The sequence below is a fragment of the Helianthus annuus genome, chromosome 16 (assembly GCF_002127325.2).
Source record: "Helianthus annuus cultivar XRQ/B chromosome 16, HanXRQr2.0-SUNRISE, whole genome shotgun sequence".
Classification (NCBI taxonomy): Eukaryota; Viridiplantae; Streptophyta; class Magnoliopsida; order Asterales; family Asteraceae; genus Helianthus; species Helianthus annuus.
This window is the reverse complement of record NC_035448.2, coordinates 117333673-117359565: the sequence shown is the minus strand read 5'-3', so window position 1 is coordinate 117359565 and position 25893 is coordinate 117333673. Positions and strand designations below refer to the sequence as shown.

The 25893-nt window shown below is 37.0% G+C and overlaps 2 protein-coding genes, 1 long non-coding RNA gene and 1 pseudogene across 4 annotated transcripts; 3 read left to right on the top strand and 1 right to left on the bottom strand.

Annotated features, from left to right (window-relative positions):
• Nucleotides 1-4253: 4253 nt before the first annotated feature.
• On the bottom strand, nt 4254-7254 carry LOC110917387 (annotated as a pseudogene).
• Nucleotides 7255-12489: 5235 nt separating this feature from the next.
• Nucleotides 12490-15406, top strand: LOC118488093. Its single transcript, XR_004883674.1, has 3 exons — nt 12490-12586; nt 13527-13616; nt 15294-15406. It is a non-coding gene; the product is annotated as an uncharacterized LOC118488093 (long non-coding RNA).
• A 3-nt stretch (nt 15407-15409) lies between these two features.
• Nucleotides 15410-20006, top strand: LOC110917439. Its single transcript, XM_035985487.1, has 7 exons — nt 15410-15541; nt 17015-17213; nt 17288-17425; nt 18727-18977; nt 19053-19236; nt 19315-19448; nt 19836-20006. Exons 1-7 carry the CDS (start codon nt 15410-15412, stop codon nt 19887-19889), a joined length of 1092 nt encoding a protein of 363 aa, XP_035841380.1. The 3' UTR covers nt 19890-20006.
• On the top strand, nt 19940-21443 carry LOC110917440. 2 transcript variants are annotated; one of them, XM_022161992.2, is made up of 6 exons: nt 19940-20071; nt 20151-20374; nt 20474-20566; nt 20648-20752; nt 20841-21116; nt 21200-21443. In XM_022161992.2, the coding sequence occupies exons 2-6, from the start codon at nt 20195-20197 to the stop codon at nt 21299-21301; spliced, it is 756 nt and encodes a 251-aa protein (XP_022017684.1). In that variant the 5' UTR covers nt 19940-20071; nt 20151-20194; the 3' UTR covers nt 21302-21443. The 2 variants fall into 2 exon arrangements, with proteins under 2 accessions (XP_022017684.1, XP_035841098.1); XM_035985205.1 differs by having other exon boundaries at nt 19951-20071; nt 20173-20374.
• Nucleotides 21444-25893: the final 4450 nt, after the last annotated feature.

Genomic DNA, 25893 nt, shown 5'->3' with positions numbered 1-25893 from the left:
GTTCAGCTCTTGGAAAACAAAGATCAGGAAGAAACCCTAAAGGCGAAAAGGGTTCTAGTGCCACAAAATCCTGATATGTATTATGGAGCTTCTAGCACTTCTGCAAGACCGATTTCACATGCTCCACTTCAAACGGCGTTTGTCACAAGCACAGACTTGTATGGAAATCCGATACAAGTTCCCGTTAAGCTAGCTCCAACCACAGACTTGTATGGAAATCCACTACAACCAGTTCCCCAGCAGCAAACCCAAAGGTCTACTGTAGCAACTGATTTGTATGGAAATCCGTTACCAGTTCTAAAACAAGCATGTTATGGAAGCACCTCATCTGTTGGTTCGTCATCTAATCCGAATACAGTTTGGCTCGACACTTCAAGCTTCTCGAAAGTAAGTGTTGAAGTAGCAAAAGAACATATGGAGCTACTGAACACCTTGGTGAGCGCGTATTGTGGATTAGTAGAAGGTCAGATTGGTAACATCAATCTGACACAGGAAGATTATCAGCAGATTGATAAAGAGGAGATGGATTTGATGGACATCAAATGGGCTTTTGCAAGTGTTGTAAGGTGGGCAAAGGATTTCATGGAAAGGATTGGCAGAACCAGCTTGGAAAGCAAGAAAGATACCAAGTATGGGTTCGACAAACAGTCTGTCAAGTGCTTCAATTGTGGTGAACGAGGCCACTTCAAGAGAGAATGTATAAAGCCAGTTCAGCATGGAAACCAGAATCCGTTTAGGAATCAAGGCAATCAAGGCAACCAACAGAATCAGAACACGAATAACGAGCGTACGTTGATGCCTGTTAACAACCCAAATCAAGCAGGAGCATCAGATGCCAACCAGGCTCTTGTAGTACAAGTAGATGAAGGTTATGATTGGTCAATTCAGTTGGGAAATGATATTCCAGATGGAACAGCTTGTTTTGCTGAGGTTGTCAAGGATCTAAATCACGCCAGTGGTGGAGAATCTTCCGCCAATGGTGGTGAATCTTCTGAAGATGAAGACAGTTCTCGTTACAGTAGAAGCTCAGATGAATAATCCTCAACTTCAGGCGATGATCATTTGGATGACACGTCAAGTGTGTCAGTCGATGCAGATATTGATGAGCTATTGGGAGATGCTACAGCAGGAAATCATAGAAGATCTATATTGGTGGATCAAGCTGCTTATTATTCTTCTCTTCATTCAACCTTTATGGCTAATGTTGGCAGTTCATCAAGCCAGGTATGTGTCGATGAACCTACTGTTGTTAATTGTGATAATTGTGCTAGCTTAAGTGTTAAATGTTCCGATTTAGATGCTAATATGTCTGAGTTGCAAAGCAAACATGATGCTTTAAATGCTAAATTGTTTGACTTACAAAACAAACATGTTTCTCTAGACGATAAATGGTGCGACTTGCAAAGCAAACATGAGACTTTGCAAAACAAGTATGATGTGACATTTATCCACAACTAAAAGTTGATCGTGGATCTTTCTAAGTGCACAGAAGCCAACATGTTTTATGAAAACCATGAAAAGGAGTTTAAATCGGTGATTGAAAAATTAAAAAAGGATAAAACCGAGCTAACAAAAATGGTTTCAAGAAAACAAACGGACATATATTGCTATATCAATCGCCTTGAGATAATGCAAAAAGAAATGGCTTGTGTTAAAACTGAAAGTGAGGCGATCCGGCTCAAGTTAGACAGCTATTTAAGCTCTAGCTATGTGTTGGATCACATCATTGATGTTCAGAAAGAGAAAAGGGATGTCACGTGCATTGGATATAAGAAATGTCCACCACCTGTGAGACACAATTATGATGCCATGCCTGATGAAGAGGATAGAATTATTTTGAACCATCACTACAAAAAAAATGCCACTTAGTGGCACACACTTTTAGTGACATTTAGCCTTTGTGCCACTAATTTAGGTTTATAGTGGCACTTTGAGTATGCCATATTTGATTAACACACACTTTTGGTGGCATATAGTTTTTATGCCGCTAATATAGATTTTTAATGGCACTTTGTGCATGCCACATTTATTTAACACATACTTTTACTGGCATTTACCTTTTATACCACTAATTTATGTTTATAATGACACTTTGCGTATATCATTGATAATTTCAAGCAACTCTAATTTCCTTTATTGAAACCCATATCTGATCTTTAATTCCAAAATGTAAAACAATACTAACAAAAAGAATATATAAAAAAACAAACAATATTTCATCATAGTTAGTTAAGAACCACTTTAACTAATGAATCCATCAATGTCCAAAAAAATAGATATGATAAGCCATAATTCATGACAATTTGTGACAACCTGATCCATGCAAATAAGTTATACTATTTTTTTCATTTTTTAAACTCATAATTTAAACACATAAACATTAAAAATAATATATATTAAAAAAATAAAAAGGAGTGATTATATTAGTTTCAAATAGGGGTGCAAACGAGCAAAGGCGAGCTCGAGCTCGACCAGGCTCGAGCTAGATTAACTTATGAGAGCTCGGGCTCGAGCTCAGCTTGTTGGTATTTTCTTAAGCTCGAGCTCGGCTTGGGCTCGGCTCGTTTATTATCTATAAATTAATATATTAAATAAAAATAATATAAATAGACTTTTTAGGCTCGCGAGCTCGATAAATGAAGCTCGGACTCGTTTACTAAATAAGCTTATTTTTAGGTTCGAGGTCGGCTTGTAAACAAGTTTAAATAAGCTCGGCTCGACTCGGCTCGTTTACACTATGGCTCGTAAGGTTCGACGAGCCTATCGAACTTCACATGTGAGGCTCGAGCTCAAGCTCGATAAACAAACAAGCTTTATTTTAGGCTCAAGCTCGGCTCGGACTTGATAAGGCTCGGCTCGTTTTGAGCTTTTTTCTCGAGCCGATCTCGAATAGCTCGCGAGCCGCTCGGCTCGTTTACACCCCTACGTGAAACCGAAACCGATTATTAAAATTACCAGGTTGTGCTCCTCTATGTGTCACTGGCCACAACGTATTTCTATAGGAACACAAAACAATGGTTTTAGACCATTAGTCTATGTTAAATTCGGTATCTACACACCTAATCTCCATTTTGTTTCAACTTTTCATTTTCTAAACTTTGTTTCTTTCAACATTCGGTTTAGTTATAATTTGCAAGTCATGGTAACAAACTAATGGCACCGCGTGAAGTTTTCTCTGCTCTCCTTTCTCTCTCTCTACAACCTTTTACCTTCACCATCATCCAATATACATATTACAAGAAAGCTACTCTAAAACTATAACCGTGGATTGACAATCAGACGACCCAAAATAAGAAGGGTATTGTTTCCAGCCGTGCTTTTTCAAATATAAAGTAACTAGGGGTATTCCCTTTCAGTCGTTGCGCAACATCACAATTTAGATTCAATTAGGTACGGTTACAAGCATTCCTCATGTTAATAATAGTTTGTCATTAATCTATCATGGTGTTGTTTATAGTGCAGCGAACAAAATTTGAGACGCTTATGCGTACAACTTCCTGTCATTAGCATACGGTTTCCCATTAGTTGCAAGTTTTTCAAAGGTAATCCGTTGCGCTGCTTATGTAAGCAGGCAATAGTGTAGTCAGTACACAGTCTAAGATGTGTTGTTTCCTTGGCAAAATAACCTCTGCACCTACATATATTAAAAACATATCTTATTTTAGTATAAATCGCAAAACTAACTCGGAGAAAAGAAAAATGTGAAAGCATGACTTTGCAACCTAATGTGTCCACAATGTAAATGCTTGATTCAGATGTAAGTGAGCCACCAAAGGGTGACTCTGTGCCGCATTATTCAACTTTTTTTTTCTGCAAGTCCTGCATGCATCATCAACAAACTATATTAACATCTTGAAATTATTAAGCATGTCTAAAGATTTTAGTTGGTCTTGAATTTGTATATAATTTAGAGGTGGAAATTTTGACCTAGGGTTTATCTATAATCAACTAGTTTAATACCCGTCCGATGGACGGGTTACGTTGATTTATTATATACTAACAATGTGAATGAATCTATTAACACAAATATTTACTTATTGCATTTTAATATTACAACACAATCTGACTAACAGCTCAATAACGGTGTCGCCATTTTTTTGGACCCAAACAGCTACTTCAATGACTCTTTGGGTTGGGCAAATTAAATAGCCTATGGATAGGGCGGTGTTTGGCGCCTTTGACAGCCTACGTGGAGGGCGCCACGCCACAGCGATTAGCCTAAAAAATGGAACAAAATCAAGAGTGACAAAAGATAATTATGAAAACTTCTATATTCCTAGAGAATAAAATCCAGTATAGATATGTAAACAAACTCTTAACTATTTAGTCATTAATAACTATTTAGTCATAAATAACTGGCATTAAAAGAATACCAATATACTTCATATTTGAAGAATACTATTTGCCTGAATAAACATTACCAACTCCACCTTCATGATTCTTGATCCAATCCAGTATGATGAAGTAATTGTTATCTTCAACAAAAACCTCCTCTTAAATCTCTCATTTTGAAGCCGCGGACTTGCAGACCGGACATGCGTTCTTCTAAAGCAGCCATTGTTTGATGCAACCCGTGTAGAACTCATGCCCGCAACCTAGTGCTCCCATTCTTGTATTCTTCCTGTTAAACCATCAAAGTTTACACCAACACAAACCAAACTAACATTTTCGCCAAGATACAAATAAAAGAAATATACGCGTACCTGACATATGCAGCAAGGTTTGGCATCTGTCTCACCCGCTACACCCGCGTATGTTTTCTATTTCAAATGTTTATAAATGTTTTCTTTGGTCAATCCAGTATTCACGTTTCCAATCCGCTCTTCCAACGGCTACAGCTCCTGAACGGATATTAAAATTTATATTATCTCTATTCATAATTGCATCATTATAAATAAAATGAACAAAGAATGTTATTTTCATTACCTCATAAGACATGTTATCAATATCGAGCCGCATATCCGTGTGTCGATCATGAATATCAACCAAGCCATAAAAGACAAATTGATTTAGAAGCATAACATCCTCGAATCGCAGACCCTCTCCCCTGCGTATACGATCCAAAACGTTGTGCATCTGCATCGAAGAAAGACCACATGTTTTCAGCATAACAAAAAGATAAAATCATAATTTATATAACTTTGTAAATCATTAAACATACCTCTGCTACAAGTCTGCCTCTCCTTTCACTTCCACCAGAAAATGTTGTTGATGATAGATACGGGAAACCAAAAGCACCATTAACCTGTCTATTTAAGGTTCTTGCCCGATGATGATGATGACCCGTGATAGTATTTACAATCGGGATTCCAGTTTCGAGTGAAGCTGAAGCATTCACATGTGGTGGAATTCTAGAGAAAAGATTATGGGTTGTGCTCCTCGATGCAACCGTTGCGCCTTCCCCATGATATACCCAATTCAAGTATTCAGGCCGGAACCCTGAACATATGAGGTGATCCAGAACAGTTTGTCTACTCTGATATTTCATATTTAGACACTTTGTACATGGACATTTTATTTTCCCCCCATTGACACAAGCTCTCTCAAATGCAAAATTCAAGAACGTGTGCACCCCATTAACAAAAGTTTGACTTGATCTTGGTGCAAGGTACATCCATGATCTGTCCATTACTATTCAAAGTGAAAAATAACAAACTTTGTAAGTATTACATATTATACAAAAACATATAACTGAGTACAAACAGAGGAATGAAGCCAAACTTTGTAAGAATAAACCTAAATTGCTTAATATCATGCTAACATTATGGTAGGTGAACTAAATCTATTAGTGGATGTGCTGATCGATATGGAAGTCAGTTACATGGAAACCAGGAGTTAAGATATGCAGAGCTGCTAATATTGATTTAATTATGTTTGTTTTTCAAGCTGGTGTTGTAATTTGTAATTCCATATTGGACCAGTACTTTCAGGTTGTCTGTATTTGCTCAGAAAAAAAAAAAAACAAATTCCAAATTTAATATAAAACATGTGGAATAGGGTCAAACTTCTGACCTTTGGGACAAATGGAGGAGTTTATCACTACAGCACCTTTGATCTTAGCATTTCTATAATATGGTTTTTTAGTTGAAAAATAGAGATGATTGGATTTGGTCAGATCTGTTTGTTTATTCATTTGGTTCATGTGACTCAAGTAGCTTTTGGTGTTCTGAAGCAAATGAACCAACGAGCAAATATTTGAACAAACAACTGATATGGGTCATATAGCACAACCTAAATTTATAATTGGCCGGCACTAGGTGTTATAAAATTCAGTGAATAATTCATGAACAAACAAAAGGCATTTATGATCGACTAACTTGATTATTGCACATGCACACACACACACACACACACTGATAAACAAAACAACAACGAAGTTTCAATTCAAACCGATAAAAATCACAGAAATACATCATGATTGTTGCACATATACCCACAATCACACATTGTTGACCATTTGAACATAATTTTTTTAAATTTTAACAATTACTGACCTAAAATTGAAGGAGTTGAAGTTGCGATCCTCTAGTCGTGCTTGGTATCCCTTGGATCACCGGCGATTTTGATTTGCTTTTGGGAACAACTCAGCACACCAGTACTACAAAAAAAAAGTCTTTTTACAAGGTGACTATTTGAAAAAAAAAAAAACCCTCACAACCTTCTTCCACAACCCTAAAAGAACAAAAATCAGTGCCTATAGTTCTATGTAGACAAACTGAAAGCATTGAAAGCGTACCACAAGACAACTACAATTAGGAATAAACAAAAACAGTAAGATAAGATTATTAAAAACACACAAAGTTCGAGTAGCAATTTGAAAATCAGAATAAACATTCATGAATCATCAGTGTTTTAGGATTACAAACAAACAAATCAAGGCCCTAGTGGTAAGCAAATCATCGAACACTTGGTGGGCATGTTGTTGGTAACCAAGAAATTTATGTACATCATCAACAAAGTCCTCTAAATAATGTTATATGAATCAAATTAAAAACAAGGAACAATGAATATAGTATAGAACCAGTAGCAATAGTGAAGCATACATGTCTTTCAGGCTCTGGAATCTCCTTCATGGTTGCTTCCTAGAACTGATGCCATGGAGGCAAAACACAGATAATCGCTGGGGTCCTGGGGAGAAGTGAACAAATTAGGTTAGGGAAAGGGAAGGATTGTGCGGGAATTCCAAATATTGGTGTGTGGGAAATCCAAATATTGGGCGGAAGGATTGTGCGGGAATTAATTTGGGAAGGAGGGAAGGTAAATTAGTTTCAAACTAATTACAAAACCTTTCAGAAAATATTTTATTTTAATGTAGGAAAATTGGTATTTAATAAACCAACCTTTAACCAGTTGGTAAATAATAATCCAACCTACAGAATTGGTATATAATAATCCTACGTATCAACATGTTGGTACTCAATGAACTTCCGTTAATTTTTTTTAACTGAAGTTAGTTTTTAAGTTTTATTTATTACACAAACAGTCTCTGTAGTTATAATTTACTAGTTTTAACTATTTTATAAACCTTAAATCGAGGAAAAGGAGAATTTTCGAGTGGTTTTTTTGCTTCATAAAATAGTTAAAACTAGTAAATTACAACTACAGAGACTGTTTGTATAATAAATAAAACTTAAAAACTAACTTAAGTTAAAAAAAATTAACGAAAGTTCATTGAGTACCAACATGTTGATAGGTAGGATTATTATATACCAATTCTGTAGGTTGGATTATTATTTACCAACTGGTTAAAGGTTGGTTTATTAAATACCAATTTTCCTTTAATGTATGATAGATATAAATTATATTTTACAAACTAAATTTAAGTATATATATATATATCAATAAAAGGTTAAATTTAAACCGATGAAGATTTGAATTAGTTTGAAACTAGGGATGCAAACGAGCCGAGCGGCTCGCGAGCTACTCGAGATCGGCTCTAGAAAAAGCTCAAAACGAGCCGAGCCTTATCAAGCCCGAGCCGAGCTTGAGCCTAAAATAAAGCTCGTTTGTTTATCGAGCTCGAGCCTCACATGTGAAGTTCGTTAGGCTTGTCGAACCTTACGAGCCATAGTGTAAACGAGCCGAGTCGAGTCGAGTCGAGCCGAGCTTATTTAAACTTGTTTACAAGCCGACCTCGAACCTAAGAATAAGCTTCTTTAGTAAACGAGCTCGAGCTTCATTTATCGAGCTCGCGAGCCTAAAAAGTCTATTTATATTATTTTTATTTAATATATTAATTTATAGATAATAAACAAGCCGAGCTTGAGCTTAAGAAAATACCAACAAGATGAGCTCAAGCCCGAGCTCTCATAAGTTAATCTAGCTCGAGCTCGAGTCTGGTCGAGCTCGGGCTCGACTTGGCTCGTTTGCACCCCTAGTTTCACGTTTTAATGGTTGGAACGGGTTCTAGTTCCGGTTATTTAATCAAAAAAACTATATCCTATGTGCACAGTTTCGGGTAGGGTTCGCTTTCGGTTCTTAAGAAACCGAGTATTAAAATACCCTATTTTTGGGTTTTTCAATACCTTATTTCGGAGTTTTTAGTACTCTATTTCCAAGTTTAGTAATACTCTATTGCGTTTGTATTACCTTATTTTTTCGACTTTCTGTTTATTATAATAATTAATATTGTTATTGATAAATACGCATTGTATAATGTAAAAAAAACTAAAATAAATGCACTAACATAAATTTAAAGGATAAATATTAGAATCATGTATCAGGTATAGCCGAGTATAATCGGTTTTGGTTCTTGTCCGGTTTCGGGCATTAATCGGGTATGACCGATTCTGGTTCGGTCCCAGGTATTAAGTTCAAAATGTATACCCTATATACACTCGTATATGACTACGAGTTACTATGTTTGATAATAATTTACCACTGTTGCCTGTCATTTTAACCAACATTGATTATGGTTGACCAAATTTTACTTAATTGACCTTAACTGGTCACCACCAACTCTAATCCATCATCAATAACCATAGTCAACCAACATTAATCCTAATTGACCACAATTGGCCATCTATGACCTTGATTTACCTTTATTGGTGATAATAGAACATCAACCGCCCTAATTCACCATCATTTGCCTTAAATTAACATCAATATTTTTAGTTGACTGTTATTTATAATCATGATATATCAGCATGATGGGTTGTAATGGATCCATTATAAGTCAATAACACTCCATAAAGAAGTCACAATGGGTCATATACACCCGCATATGACTATAAGCCACTGTGTTTGATAATAATGTACCACTAGAATATCATTTTAACCAACATTGATTGTGGTTGACCAAGTTTATCTTAATTGGTTACCATTGACTAATCCACCACCAATGATTCTAATCGACTACCATTAATCCTAATTGACCATAATGGGACATCCATGACCTTGAATTTAGTACTTTTGGTTCTGGTACCGAATTTATCCCTACATGTTATGTAACATAGATTAATGAGTTGATTGCCATTTTAGTCCCTGTGGTTTGGGCCATTTTGCCAGTTTAGTTCAAAGGTTTCATTTTTAACATCTGGATCCAAAAAGGTTTCGTTGTTGCCATTTTGGTCCAACTGACTTAACCCCATCCAATGAACTCTGTTACTCAGGGGGCAATTTTGTCATTTCCTTTTTAATTTATTTAAAACAATCAAACAAATTTAACAAAAACCCTCAACTCAGCCTCATCTTCCACTAAATCTTCTTCCATGTGATACCCTCCAAACCCAGGTCACATAGATTTTTCGGTCACCCATTTCGTTGTATTACAAGACAAACCACCACCATCCACAACCGTTGGCCCACCGGAAAAACTAGAAGATGTAGATGTTGATGGTTGCTCAGATCCAACAACAAGAACCCACCCCACACCGCCACCACCACCCACTCCAACCGCCGCATGAAACCATCGCCCCATCCCCCTTCTAGTGAAACCCCTTTTCATCGACGAGCCAAATCCTGTTGAATATCTTACATCCAACACATCGTCTTCCTCAGGTTGGATGAAAAAACCCATCATTCTTGATGAAAAACCATCACTGCTTGCCACTTTGGGAACTCCGACGAACCCTTTCGGCGTCCGATCCGACACCATCTCATAACACCACCGTTCACCCATCGTTAACCACCATCTCATAACACCACCATTCACCAACATCTTAGACCACCGTTGAACGGTTCACCTAAATCAAAATCAAACCCAAATTCAAACCAAATATCAAAATCAGACCCAAAATCAAACCACCGATGCTCTTGGATTCCCTTAGTTAGGGGTGTGCATGGGTCGGTTTGGTTCGGTTTTTACTATTAACCATAACCATAACCGCTAGTTCGGTTATAGAGTTTTGGTAACCATAACCATAACCAAACTTCGGTTATGGTTAATCGGTTATGAAGTCGGTTATGGTTCGGTTTTGGTTAATTTCGGTTAAGTAACCAAGCAAGGTTTGAAATAAATAGGGTTGTGCACGATTTGAACTTAGCTTGAGCCTATTTTATAAGATAACCAAGACTAAACTTTTTGGTTAAACTACCGATTTGGGGTTCTTTTTAATAAGGTAATTCTCAAACAAAAAATATTATGGACATCACACCTTAGTTCTTTATTAAAATAAATGGCATCTACATCAAGATCATTTTGTTACTAACATACTTTTATCTTAGTAAAAACCTTCTATGTGGTTTTGTAAAACACAAATTCATTATATAAAGTTAGCATTACAAGTTCGGTTCGGTTTCGGTTATATCGGTTAACCAAAACTTCATAACCATAACCATAACCGATTGAGCGGTTATACAAAGTTTCATAACCATAACCATTGGTTATATTGGTTATCGGTTATTAGTGGTTCGGTTATGTCGGTTATGGTTCGGTTATCGGTTATGGTGGTTAATTTGCTCACCCCTACCCTTAGTCGTCGGAAAACTATCGGAGCCTTAGGGTTCTTAGTCTGTTACCACTGGCTAGATCGTTTCTCGGAACTCACAGAACAACCCCAGTCGCTGAAAAAAGCACAGTGCAAACTCACTGGAACCCTAAGTTTATTGCCGGAAACATGAACCACCGTCAACGGTGGTGGTGGAACCCTAGCCGCAGGTGTTTAACCCAATCGGCCCATAGAATCTGTTGCAACCTACAAGTATCAAAGCCAATCGGAGGTGGAGATGGGTGGCAGTGTGTGGCATAGTGACCAGGCGGTGGTGGAGAGGGAGGCGGTGGTGGAGAGGGAGGCGGTGGTGGAGAGGGAATCCGGAGGTGGAGGTGAGTGTATCAGGGATAGCTTTGTATGTATATAATCATATGTTATATATTATAACAAAGAAATGGTTTTAACAATCATAAAAATAAAGTGAAATTTTAAAAAAATATGAAATGACAAAATTGCCCCCTGAGTAACAGAGTTCATTGGATGGGGTTAAGTTAGTTGGACCAAAATGGCAACGACGAAACCTTTTTGGATCCAGATGTTAAAAATGAAACCTTTGGACTAAACTGGCAAAATGACCCAAACCACAGGGACTAAAATGGCAATTAACTCTAGATTAATAGTCTAAAACCATTGTTTTGTGCTCATATAGAAATTCGTTGTGGCCAGTGACACATAGAGGAGCACAAACTGGGTAATTTTAATAACCAGTTTCGGTTTCACGTTTTAAGGGTTGGAACGGGTTCTAGTTCCGGTTATTTAACCAAAAAACTATACCCAATGTGCACGGTTCCGGGTAGGGTTCACTTTCGGTTCTTAAGAAACCGAGTATTAAAATAACCTATTTTTGGGTTTTCCTATACCTTATTTCCGAGTTTTTAGTACTCTATTTCCAGGTTTAGTAATACTCTATTGCGTTTGATTCAATCGCAATACAACTATAGGATAGATTGAGTTCAATCAGATACTTCAAAATGTGCGTTTCCATATCGTTAACACATCACATAATGCTTGGATTAATCCATTCGATATTTGCGAGGTACCCGTGCCGCAAAGCACGCGGGTCTTATTACTAGTTATAACATATAGTAGAAGGATGGAAACTAAAATAGTATTATTACTAACACAATCGTTGTTTATAAATTATATGTATAGTGATATATTAGAATCTTTTTATATAATACTCACGATAAAAAATAAAAGAAAAATGAATACATATATTTGATATTCAGAATAAGATTAATCTCTGGACTCAAAAAGTAATTTACCATAATAATAATAATAATAATAATAATAATAATAATAATAATAATATGACGCGTGGTGTGACCGCCCCCAAATAGTAATATAAACACTATTTATTTGATTTGGTTTATTAATAGATAGAGATGAGTAAAAAAGTTTATTTAAATTTTAATACTTATCTTTTTAACTGGGATGCAGGTTATTAAAGAGATTAGGCGGCAATTAGAATTAAAAGCTTTTGTTTTCCCTCTTTCTCATTAAAACCGCTATGAAACCGCATTTCTCAACCTAGTTCAGTGATCCAGGGAAAATTAGAACTTGACGAACTTGTTCATTCGCTGGAAGGAGTCAACTGCCAGTGATCGAAGGGTTACCATTGGTTCAATCGCAACCTCAACCACCTTCAATTTTAGGTCAGTAAATTGTAAAAGATAGATGATTATGTTCTATTTAAATATGTTCAAAGAAACAATCTTGCTGAATTCGGCCATGTAGATTTTGAAAAGAGCTGTACACAATTGTTGTGTTCATTATGAGTAGATAAGTTCATACATATACATATTCTTTTGGTTTACATCAGGTCCAATTGTCATGCCAAAACAAGGCTGAATCGCCCTTTCCAATCACACTTGATGTATTTATTGAGATCCAAATTAACTTTCCCAAACTCCTTGTTAACTGCTATGGTATAGTCTAAACCCCGTCATTGCTGCTCGGAATAAGGGGTGCAAACGAGTTGAGTCGAGCCGAGTCCGAGCTCAACCAGGCTCGAGCTCGGCTCGATTCGAGCTTTATTTCTAATTAAACTTGAGCTCAACTCGAAGGTAATTTTGAAGCTCGAAATCAGCTTGTGCTAGACTCGTTTAGTATTTATTAATTAATTTATATTAATTATAACTATTATTATACATATAATTTAGTTATTTTTTTCTATTTATATAAATATATGTTTAATATAAAATATATAAATAGAAAGCTCGTTTAGGCTCGCGAGCCGGCTCGAGCTTGATAAGCAAAGCTCGGGCTCGTTTACTAAACAATCTACTTTTAGGCTCGAGCTCGAGCTCGTTTAAGCTCGGCTCGTTCGAACTTTTTTTAAAGCCGAGCTCGAGTAGCTCAGCTCGTTTGCACCCCTACTCGGAATCACATTAGTGCAGGCAATGTTACCGTCGCCTTAACTACTAGGGCCCAAAGTTGGGAGCCGAAGGCCTTAATACGCCACCACCAGTTGGAGATCAGGCCCATATTCAGTTCCTTGATGTTGATACCTAATATGCGCAGCCCTCGTTTCTTCTTCGAACCTTATAATATTATATATTAAATATTGTTATTGTATTGTATGTTTTTGAATAGACAGTATGGGTAGGCGCAAACAACTACATATCACTTCTACGGACAACAGTAAAATGCAAGATTATCCATCAAATTCTCATGATGCACAAGGTACTAATGCAAATTATCCGAATTCTTTGATGTAGAGGGGGCATTCTTGACCCAAAGCCTTCCAAGTGGGTCAGTTTGGGTTGCTTTTAAAATTATGTGAGTTGGTTTGGCTAAGATATTTTAATTAAATGGGTCACAATGGGTCACTTGAAATTCCATCTTGTTATTTTCGGGTCAAAGCGGGTCGACAACATTAAAGAAATGGGTCGATGTGGGTTAGTGTCTTAAATAAACGGGGCAGGTTTCGGATCGGAGTGGGTTCAGTTCAAATTGAGTTTCTGGCCGAGACGGTTTCGGCACGACGTAGGTTTTGGATTGGAACGGGGTCGGTTCGGGTCGGGTTTCGGGCCGACACGAGTTTCTGCATGGGACGGGTTTCGGATCACAACGGGTTTTGGGCCGACACGAGTTTCCGCACGAGACGAGTTTCGGGTCGGGACGAGTTTCGAACGTTTCGACGCGAACCATTTTCGACGCGAACCATTTCGACCCGTACCCCTAATACATGCAGACCTGTATAAGCGTTATTACAACTGAAACTGATTCACATCCCAGTATTCTATGAGTAACGACTGAAATTGTTATACACTGAATCTAACTAATGACTGAAAAGTTAAATTTTGTTGTCGTTGATCGAAATGATAACAGACAAAATTTAAGTCTGAATTGAGTACATAGTGAATTCAGTTTGTTTCGATTAGTTTCTGTTGATTTTAGTGAAATAAGTTTCAGTGATTGTGAATTCAGTTGATTGTTTCGATTAGTTTTAGTTTTTTTTTAAGAACAAAATCAGAACATCGATATTAGATCTGTTTCTTGTATGTTTAAATTGGCTGAAAGAATATTTTGAATCGAAATCAGATCAGTTTGATGATTAAGATCTGAGTTTGGTTCAAAGAAGGAACTAAATCAAAGAAAATCTAGTTATACACGCATATCACGGCTTATTTTAGTTATGAATCTGAGTTGTGTTGTTGCTGTTATTTACAAAGTTAATCTGGATTTGATTTGGGTTCAATACTCGACATATTATATTGGATTTTACGAATTTACTGCTGATCTATCAGCAACTGACTTTTCAATGTTAATGGCGTCTGCGACAGCTAACTCGATTTCTGTAGTCGGGTTTTCGAACGTAGAAAAAGACTGATTTAGTTTGATAGTTGCAGCTTGCGTCTGTGATTAGAAAACAAAAAAGAATTCACGGCTGAATCTGAAATAAACGGGTGAAAAGATTAGTGATTAGGATCGATACAAGTGTTTGCAGCCGGTTATCATTTAGAGTGAAAGGGAGTTATGCGGGACTGTATCTCACAGAAACTTTTTCGAAGGTTACCAACCCGGACCCGTTTTAACCCGACAAAATTGCCCCTTGATGTACAATCACTTTAAAAAAATCATTTTTTTAACCAACCCGAAACCCGTTCCGACCCGAACCCGTTCCGACCCGAACCCGTTCTGACCCGAACCCGTTCCAACCCGAACCTGTTTGACCCGAACCTGTTTCGACCCGAACCAAAACAACCCTTTTTTAATTGACCCGTTTGGACACGAACCCGTTTCGACCCGAACCTGTTTTGACCCATGACCCGACCCGACCGATCCGTTTGCCAGTTCTACTTTGATGTATTATTTTTTTTTTCTTCTTCTCATTGGTTAGTTTTTGACTTTGACTAGGTAATGTGTACATGGAAGCTAGACCAGCGAGGATTCAGGAGAACAAAAAAAGACTACGAGAATTAGGAGTTAAAAACGTTGTGGACTCTATGACAAGTTTAGTAGACAGTAACAAAATGAAGAAAAAAACAGTGAAAAGGAACACTCGTGCGGGGGATGTAGATTATATTCCAAATCCAGATCCAGGTGATGATGATTCTGAGGAAGATAACCAACAAGTTGGTAGAAGTATTGTAGAATCCAAAAAGGTAATATGATTATTCAAACTTTGTTTATTTTATTTTGAGTAAATTGCTAAAATCGTCCCCGACGTTTATTCACATTTGCTAGATCCATCCAAAAAAGGTTTTTTTTCTCATAGGAACCACTAAGGTTTCAAAAAAGTTACTAAATTCATCCAAAATGACTAACACCCTAACAAAACTAACTTGATAGAGGGGTAATTTAGTCATTGTCTTAATATATAATTTACCCTTTTTTAAGAGTTATATCTTGCCCCCCACCCTTTTATAAACAAAACCCTAAAACCCAATTTTTGAAGCTACGACCTCACGATGTATCCGTTTACAACGAAGATAAAAATGATTAACTAGACTTGCCTCCTCATCTAGTCTTCTCCAAATCATAGACATATCCATTACTGACTTGGAGCATATAGGACAGGAGAATCTGTTGAAAAAAAAAAGAATTAAATTTTAGTAAAAATGCAAAAAGATAAATACATGAACCAAAGAATCATATAAATACTTACTTATTACGGCTTATCATCTCGTTACAACATTGAGAGCGCATTGTGTGTCCACATTTCATGACAGTAGTGTCTTTCTGTGAGTCGAATAGGTACTGAAAATGCAGTGGTGGATACATTATAACTTCGAATGTTCGTTCAAAATGCAATGAGTGGTTACAACTTACAAATAAATGTAAAACGGATACATCGTTGTTCATTTGTGTTCGTTCAATTATGTCAATAGAAATTCTTTGAAACAACGATGTATCCGTTTACAACAACGCATGATGCGACAGTGGTGTGTTAAACACCTGCATTACAGCTGATCATAAGTTGTTTCAAGACCTGTTTGTTTGACCCATATCAGCTGGCCTGTAACTAACATACCTGTAATCTATCTAGCTGGCCTTCAACTAACAGACCTGTAAGTTGTTTCAAGACCTGTTTGTTTGACCCATATAGATGATTGATGAAAATATATAATGCACACCCAAATAGATGATTGAAAAATATTTATTCGTTGTTGAAAAGATTGAAGTTGGTGCTAGCAAGTCCTTTGGATGTGCAATCTTATAAACACCATAAAACTAAAAAAATCACAATGTCTAGCTAGCACATTGCCTTCTGCTTGAAATCAACAATCGAAGGATTGATTTAATTTAAGTCCACTGATTTGATATAAGTTTTGATTTGATTCAAGTCCACTAATAATAGCTTTAATAGCTTTGATGTTTTCGCTGCATTTTCCATTAAGGGTAAATTAAATATATTAAGACAATGACTAAATTAACCCTCTGTCAAGTTAGTTTTGTTAGGGTGTTAGTCTTTTTGGATGGATTTAGCAACTTTTTTGAAACCTCAGTGGTTCCTATGAGAAAAAAAAACCTTTTTTAGATGGATCTAGCAAATGTGAACAAACGTCAGGGATTTTAGCAATTTACTCTTTTATTTTATATAGAAATGTGATCTAATGAAAATAAATTTGTTTTAGCGACACCATTCACAATATATTCCACCAATGTCCATGAGTAGAGCTGCTAATCTAACGAAACTAGGTCGGGTGCTTGCTCCAAATGTCTCCCAAAAGGTTCCGTCTACTTCAAATGCAACAAAACCGAATAAAGAAGGAGCAAAGAGAAGGATGATTCTTGTTGATGAGGATGATGATGAGGACGTGGAAATATTCCAAGGTATTATTTTGTTAATCTTAAAGTTTATTCAGTTAAAAGTACCTTTATATTGATTTACTCTTCTATGCTTTAAGAAGGTAATAAAGTGGATAAGGAAGTAGATGGTGTTGATGAAGATGATGAGCATGGAGACATGGCAGATCATAACTTTTCTGAAGATGAAAACAATGATCAAGAACAATTGCATGGCCCTGAAAAAGATAAAGCAACAGGTTCTGATTAAACTTACTATACATGTGTATGTATTATATTTAGGATACTTGTATTTCTTATTTTTAACAGCCAAACACAACTTTTATTCCACACCACGTCAAAAGAATTACAACAGTACCCATTAGCAAGATGCTAACAAGGCACCAGCACCCAGCATGACCCATAAAACCACCCTTGACTCACCAGTACATTGATATTATACTACCCCCATCCCATCTCCTTAGAGTAATGAGAAACGTAAGCTGCTTTGTCTTTAAGCGGTTGAAATAGGCACAAGAACCGGACCTTTAGCGCATCTCCCTAGGTCCAATTGTCATACCAAAACAAGGCTGAATCGCCCTTTCCAATCACACTTGATGTATTTATTGAGATCCAAATTAACTTTCCCAAGCTCCTTGTTAACTGCTGTGGTATAGTCTAAACCCCGTCATTGCTGCTCGGAATTAGGGGTGCAAACGAGTCGAGCCGATCCCGAGCTCGAGCTCGTTTAACATATGAAAGCTCGAGCTCGGCTCGATTCGGGCTTTGATTCTAATTAAACTCGAGTTCGACTCGATAATTTTTCAAGCTCGAACTTGGCTCGTGCTAGACTCGTTTAGTATTTATTAAATAATTTATATTAATTAATAATTATTATACATATAATTTAGTTATTTTTTCTATTTATATAAATGGTAATTATTATTATATAAATATATGTTTAATATAAAATATATAAACAGAAAGCTCATTTAGGCTCGCGAGCCGGCTCGAGCTCGGTAAGCAAAGCTCGGGCTCGGGCTCGTTTACTAAACGAGCTTCTTTTTAGACTCGGGCTCGAGCTCGTTAAAGTTTGGCTTGTTCGAGCTTTTTTTCAAGCCGAGCTCGAGTAGCTCGGCTCGTTTGCACCCCTACTCGGAATCATTTTAATGCAGCCAATGTTACCTCGCCTTAACTACTAAGGCCAAAAGTTGGGAGCCGAAGGCCTTGATACGCCACCACCGGTTGGAGATTAGACCCATATTCAGTTCCTTGATGTTGATACCTGATATGCGCAGCCCTCGTTTCTTCTTCGAACGCACTTTGTTTCTTGCATGTTATTATAATATTATATACTAAATATTGTTATTGTATTGTATGTTTTTGAATAGACAATATGGGTAGGCGCAAACAACTACATATCACTTCTACCGACATCAGTAAAATACAAGATTATCCAGCAAATTCAAATTCTGATGCACAAGGAACTAATGCAAATTATCCGAATTCTCTGATGTATTTTTTTTTCTCTTCTCATTGGTTAGTTTTTGACTTTGACTAGGTAATGTGTACATGGAAGCTAGACTAGCGAGGATTCAGGAGAACCAAAAAAGACTACGAGAATTAGGAGTTAAAAACGTTGTGGACTCTATGACAAGTTTGGTAGACAGTAACAAAATGAAGAAAAAACCAGTGAAACGGAACACTCGTGCGGGGGATGTAGATTATATTACAGATCCAGGTGAAGATTCAGGTGATGATTGTGAGGAAGATAACCAACAAGTTGGTAGAAGTATTGTAGTACCCAAAAAGGTAATATGATTATTCAAACTTTGTTTATTTTATTTTATATAGAAATGACATCTAATGAAAATAAATATGTTTTAGCGACACCATTCACAATATATTCCACCAATGTCCATGAGTAGAACTGCTAATCTAACGAAACTACGTCGGGTGCTTGCTCCAAATGTCTCCCAAAAGGTTCTGTCTACTTCAAATGCAACAAAACCGAATAAAGAAGTAGCAAAGAGAAGGATGATTGATGACGAGGACGAGGAAATATTTCAAGGTATTATTTTGTTAATCATAAAGTTTATTCAATTAAAAGTACCTTTTATATTGATATACTCTTCTATGCTTTAAGAAGGTAATAAAGTGGATATGGAAGTAGATGGTGCTGATGAGATGATGAGCATGGAATCATGGCAGATCCCAACTATTCTGAAGATGAAAACAATAATCAAGAACAATTGCATGGCCCTGGAAAAGATAAAGCAACAGGTTCTGATTAAACTTATTAACAAAATTATGTTCTCTTTCAATAGTACATATAAGTTTTTTCGAACATCTAATGGTATATGCATTCCACCGATGGTCCTAGTAAAAACATAAAGCAAAATTATTCCACTTCCACGCATCATCCCCCAAACTCATCTTCACTTGTTTATCTTCACTTGCTTTAGAACTTGGTGTCCAATTGGTAGTACAAAAGCTCACTATGTTGCCTACACCAACAATATCTTTCAATTTTCAAAAATATTGACCTTTTACTTCAGCGACTCGTTATCTATATATAACTAAATTACCATTATTATTGTGACTTCGTGAAGATGATAATACACATAGACTATGTTTTTTATAGGTCTTATTTTATCGAAACTTGTTTAGGTGCTCCCAAAAAGGTTAGAGGTCATACCCAAAAGGCCGAAATATGGAAAATGAATACTACTGAAAGAATAGATGTCACATTTAACGACCATGGACAACCAGTGGGGGAAGAAGGCAAAGAACTTGTTCAGTATCTTGGGACACTTGTGAGGATGGCTGATCATGTATCAATTGAGTATTCTGACTGGAGAAAAGTTCCTATGAAAAATAAAGAGGATATGTATTCGCTTGTTAAGGTATGTCTTTTATCAAACATGATATGCATCCATTCATTAAGGTAAGAGGTATACACTAACATATTGCAACTTTTTGTAGTCCAAATTTGCTATTCATCCAGTTGAAACAAGTGAGATTAAAGAATGGATATTCCAAAACATGGGAAAAAATGGAGAACGTGGAAAGGTGTATTAAAGTCACGTGGATATGATCCAAGCCTTACTATTGACGAAATTGTGACGCAACAAACTAATAATGACAATAGAGTGAATCCAACTCAATTTAAAGAACTTGTTACTCGTTGGTTCACTCCGAAATTTCAGGTAACAATGATATGTAAATTTGATTTCTTATGCAATATATATAATTTTGAAACTAGATGAAAGAAATCCTATCATGTGTTAAACTACCATTTACTATAGACTACATGCGCTGCAAAAAGATTGAGTCGCTCAAAGATGAAGGAGCCTCATGTAACCGGGACAAAGTCGTTTGCTAGACTTGCTCATGAAGTGGTATTATTCTAGTTATTTTGACATATTATTGTAAAATTTAGTTTTTCATTTCTGTTACTAATCATTAAGCAAAAATTATAGGCAACGAAGAATGATGGTGTATACCCGACCCGAGGAGAAATGTATATAACAACTCGCACTCGTAAAGATGGAAGTTTTGTTGATGATAAAGCAACTAATGTTGTGGTAATGTATTTTTATGCGTTAAAATATTTTTACATATCATGTGCGTGTTCACTTTTTTATAAGCTTACCTATATTATTATGTATTTAGGCTTCACTAAAAGCTATTGCAAGTGACTCTGCAAGCAAACATATAGATCCGCATGATTTTACAAATGATGAATACTCAAAAGTTAAAGGCCCGGAGAAAAGAGGGTATGTTCGATTAGTTGGAAGAATGCCAGCCACAAAAAGTAAAGGTGATTCTTCGACTAATTCACATACTATTCATCAGCTTCAGAGTGTTGTGAACGTTATGATGAACATTATCCAAGAACGTATCCCCGATGCAAACTTGCCTACAGTTCTTAGCAATATGAACATACAGGTACTTACATACATGTACTACTATGTGGTCTTTTACATATATATATCTTTGTATTAGCATTTATTCTCATTAAAATTTTTTAGGTCCCCCGCGTCGGTTCTTCGGCTCCTAGCAACTCTTTACCTAGTAACGAATTATCATCTTCAAGAAGTGACGATATTGATGACAGAGCTGAAAACATGTGAAGCCTTGGAGGAATAGAGATAACAAGATTAATGGATTGCTTGGCACTAAGTTTTTTTAGAGTATGATTCGTATCGAAAGAACGTTTTGACTTCTTTTGTAGACATTAATTTGTTTTCTAACACTTATAGTATGTTTTGGATCGAACTTTTAGTTGAAGTGATGACATTATTATTTTGCTACATGTTTTCATTTTTATTTCTATATTATATCGTAAATAAATAACAGCTAAATTAATGAAATTAATATGATAAATGTTTATAGTGGCATTTTATTTTCGTGGCAAAAATTATGTGTCACTAAAAGTAGTATAGATATATTACTAGGATTAGTTTTTACTGGCATAAAACTTGTGCCACAAAAAGTTTGTTTTTTTATATTGTGGCTAAAAGAAAAGTGCCACTAATAACTAAAAGAATTATAGAGGCACACTAAAAAGTGCCACTAAAGCCTTTTAGTGGCACTGCTTCTAGTGACACTTTTTTTGTGTGCCACTCATTCCTTAAGGGGTCTTTGGTGGCACTTTTATGGATTTTTGTGGCACTTTTTGTGTGTCACTAAATGACAGTTTTTTTGTAGTGCATCTGTTCCTTTAGACATTGAGGAATTTGCAACAGGACTTGGATACAAACCGGAAGTATCATTAGATTCGGATGTATCAGCAGTTACAAGTGTGTCTTCTGCTGAACAGAATCAGGATCCTCCAATTATTGTTGAGGATGTTGATTCTTCAGATGATGATCCTCCAATTATTTGTATACCATGAAGGTTAAACGGATACGCAGCGACAATGGTACTGAATTTAAAAATCATGCCATGGTGGAGTTTTGCACCTCAAAAGGTATTCTTCACGAATTTAGTGCGGCTTATACTCCTCAACAGAATGGCGTCGCTGAACTTAAAAACCGTACATTGATCGAGACTGCTAGGACAATGTTGGTAGAGTCACAATTGCCGATTCCCTTCTGAACTGAAGCTGTGGCCTCTGCATGTTACACGTTGAATCGAGTCCTTACAGTCAAAAGGCACAACAAGACCTGCTTTGAGCTTCTTAATTGCCAGATTTGTCATATCTTGAACCGTTTGGAGCTCCGTGCACAATAATCGATCCTAATGGAAAGTTTGGGGCAAAAGCAATTGAAGGAAACTTTCTTGGGTATGCCACCCCGAACTTAAGAGTCTGGAATCTAGAGACTAAAAGGGTCGAGGAATGGTCTGAGGTCAGAGTACAAAGGCACACATTGCCAGTCAAATGTCCTGGTCAGCCTTAGATGTTTGAGTACGATGACTTTTTTAATTCGATCAATGTTGAAGCAGTTGAAGAAAATGCTGCGGCAAGGATTTTTTTCGAGAGTGACAACGCAGCAGATTCACCTTTGGTTCGTCCAATTATTGTCAATCAAGAACCATCTTCAGTGAACAATAATGCTCTCGACAATGAGGATTTTCATGATGCTACCGAATTGAACGAATCTTCAATGATGATTTTCTCGATGCAGATCAAAAAGCTCCAACAACAGCAGTTCATGGTACTTCAGAGGCTACACCTCCAGTGGACGCCCCTAAAACAGCTGAAGCTACTGCATCATCTTCTTCGTCAATTTCGGGTATTGAATTGGTTGTTGATCTCAATCTCAACAATCTAGGTACAAATATTCCAGTTCAAGATAATCCAGAAACAAGGATTCACAATACCCATCCTCAATAAAACATCATCGGAAATGTACAGAGTGGCATTCAAACAAGAAACATGTTGCGAAACAACAACAATGCAGGCTTGTATGCGGCGATTTGAGAATCTGGTCAACAAAATGATTGGTCCTTTGCGTGTTACATTTCACAAGAAGAACCAAAATCTATTAAAGAAGCTTTGAAAGATAATTCTTGGGTTGAAGCAATGCAGGAAGAACTGCAATAATTCCAGAAGCTAGGTGTCTGGAAACTAGTTGAGAAACCTGAGAACTACAAGAAGATTGGTACCCGTTGGGTGTACAAATACAAAAAGGATGACCGTGGAGTAGTTATCCGAAACAAAGCAAGATTAGTCGTTCAAGGTTTTCGTCAGATTGAAGGGATCGACTACAACAAAGTTTATGCACCTGTTGCACGTCTTGAAGCAATTCAGATCTTTCTAGCCTATGCGTCCTTCAAAGGATTCAAGGTTTACTAGATGGACGTCAAAAGTGCATTCTTACATGGTGTGGTTGAAGAAGAGGTGTACGTCGAACAGCCTCCAGGTTTTGAAGATCCTATTCACCCTAATCGGGTTTGGTTGCTAAACAAAGCTCTCTATGGTCTACATCAAGCACCACTAGCTTGTTATGCAACCTTATCTAATTATCTGCTAGAGAATGGATTTCGCAGAGGTCTTATCGATTGTACCCTTTTCATCAAAGAACAAGATGGAGATCTTCTACTGGTACAGGTATATGTGGATGATATTATATTTGGTTCTACTAATGATGTTTTGTGTAGGAATTTCGAGCACATTATGCAGGATAAATTCGAGATGAGTGCGATGGGGAAATGACTTTCTTTTTGGGCCTACAAGTGCAACAAACTGAGTCTGGGATATTCATCCATCAGACTAAATATGTTCGTGACATCTTGAGCCGGTTCCAGATGTCTGATGCAATGCCCATCGGTACCCCATTGCAGCAAAATCACGGAATTAATCCAGACTTGAAGGGTGAAGTTGTTAGCCCCTCATACTACCGTGCAATGATCGGATCTTGTAGGTCCGGCTAGGGGAGGATCTTGTCGCCTAATCCTTGTGTACAAACCACCCCGGTTATGCGGAATCCAACCGAGATAGCAAACCGAGATCGAACAAGTAAATGATAGACACGAGACTCAACGATTAACACCCATGTATTAATACTTAAAAAACAGTTACATCACAAGGTTTACAAATGTTCTCTATAAACTCTCTCTAACTCTCTCGTGTGTGTGTTCTGTGTGCTCTCTATCTGTCTTCTGTCTATATATAGCACCAGCAACATAGGTCCACCACGAAACGGATCAGATCTTGACGAAACACATGTAAGATCGACAAAACAAAAGATCATTCGACGAAAGGGAATCAAGTCGACGAAACAAGTCTTGTTTCGTCGACATCCTTTCTGTTTCACCGTTATGGGCTTAGGCCCAAAAGTTAGGGCCCATTAGAAGTGTTTCGCCGAGTTGTTTTCAGCCTAAGGACTAGTTCAATGTCCTTGATGTCTTGGCCCACCATTGTTGTTGCAGCACATGACGGAGGAATGTCGTGGCTCAGTCCGTGTCATGTCGAACCGAGTCGCGTCCACAAATATGTATCAACAAACTCCCCCTTGGACGCTACTCGTGAGATTCGTCTTCCAAGTCTTCTATGTCGGAGGATCTTCAAAGTCTTCACGCGTTGAAAGCGGAAAGTGTATCAACAAACTCCCCTTTTCATGTAGGAAGTGTGTTGACAAACTCCCCCTTAACATAAGCTCCCCCTTGAGTTATGCTCGTGAATGACTTGATCATTAGTACTTGAGATCCTTGTGGTGTTGATGATGGTCAGCAGCAACTCAATCATCTTTATCTTTTGAGTGCCTTCACGTCGTGTCTTCATTCCGAAGCTTGTCATCGACCATGTTCTCCTTGCCTTTAGCATCTGCACATGCAAGAAATCTAAATGCGTACTAAGAACAACTGCTTGGAATATAGTTAGTATAAACAAACGACACACGTATGACCATTATTCAATCAACTATCGTCCGACAGTTTGAAAGTTTAACAAATTTATCAGTTTTAGATTTTAACTTTCAAAACTTGCAAATTTTGACCGTTTATGAAGATTTAGTCAATTTGGTTTTCAATCAGGTTTCAGGCAACGAAGACTCGAGATCCAACATCGTACAATCGAAAATAAGATAGAAATAAAATCTTTTTGGATTTTAGAAAGTTTATATTAACACACACCTAAAATCTTTTTGGAATTTTTGAATATTTCAAATGTAAAGACAGAAAGCAGTAAATAAATATATACAGAGATGCAGAAACTGAAAGCATTAAATAAGTATTTACAGACATTCTTTTTGTGAGTTTCGAGGGTAAGAGAATCATATCAGTGTACGGTCATGCCGAAACGCTCTTGTTGTTCAATTAGTTAACATTAAGATAAGCATCCTATAACGATTATCGGTATTGTTGTCCACATAAGCTCAACTTATCAGATGTAATCATGACGAGGGGATACGTTAAGGTATGATTTATACTTACCGACAGGTGTTCATCCACATCACGACACATTCCCGTATCAAGGTATGCACGAGGGTTCATCTTACCGGTGAGTATACCGATTATCATCTGTTTGACCGTATATGATGTGAGATTCTCACTTATTTTGATTTGAAAACAAGCCCTATGTGATAGAATCACTTATTGATGAGGAACTTGATTTTCATATGCATGAGGGCACAGGAGCAAGTCCATGAACAGGTCAGTACTTTCGTACAGCAAAGAGACGAACTTGACTCCCAGATAAATGTGATATTTTATCACTTATTTTGAGGGACATGTGATTGTTGATCACTTATTGAGGTCGAATGCAATATGTACACGTATG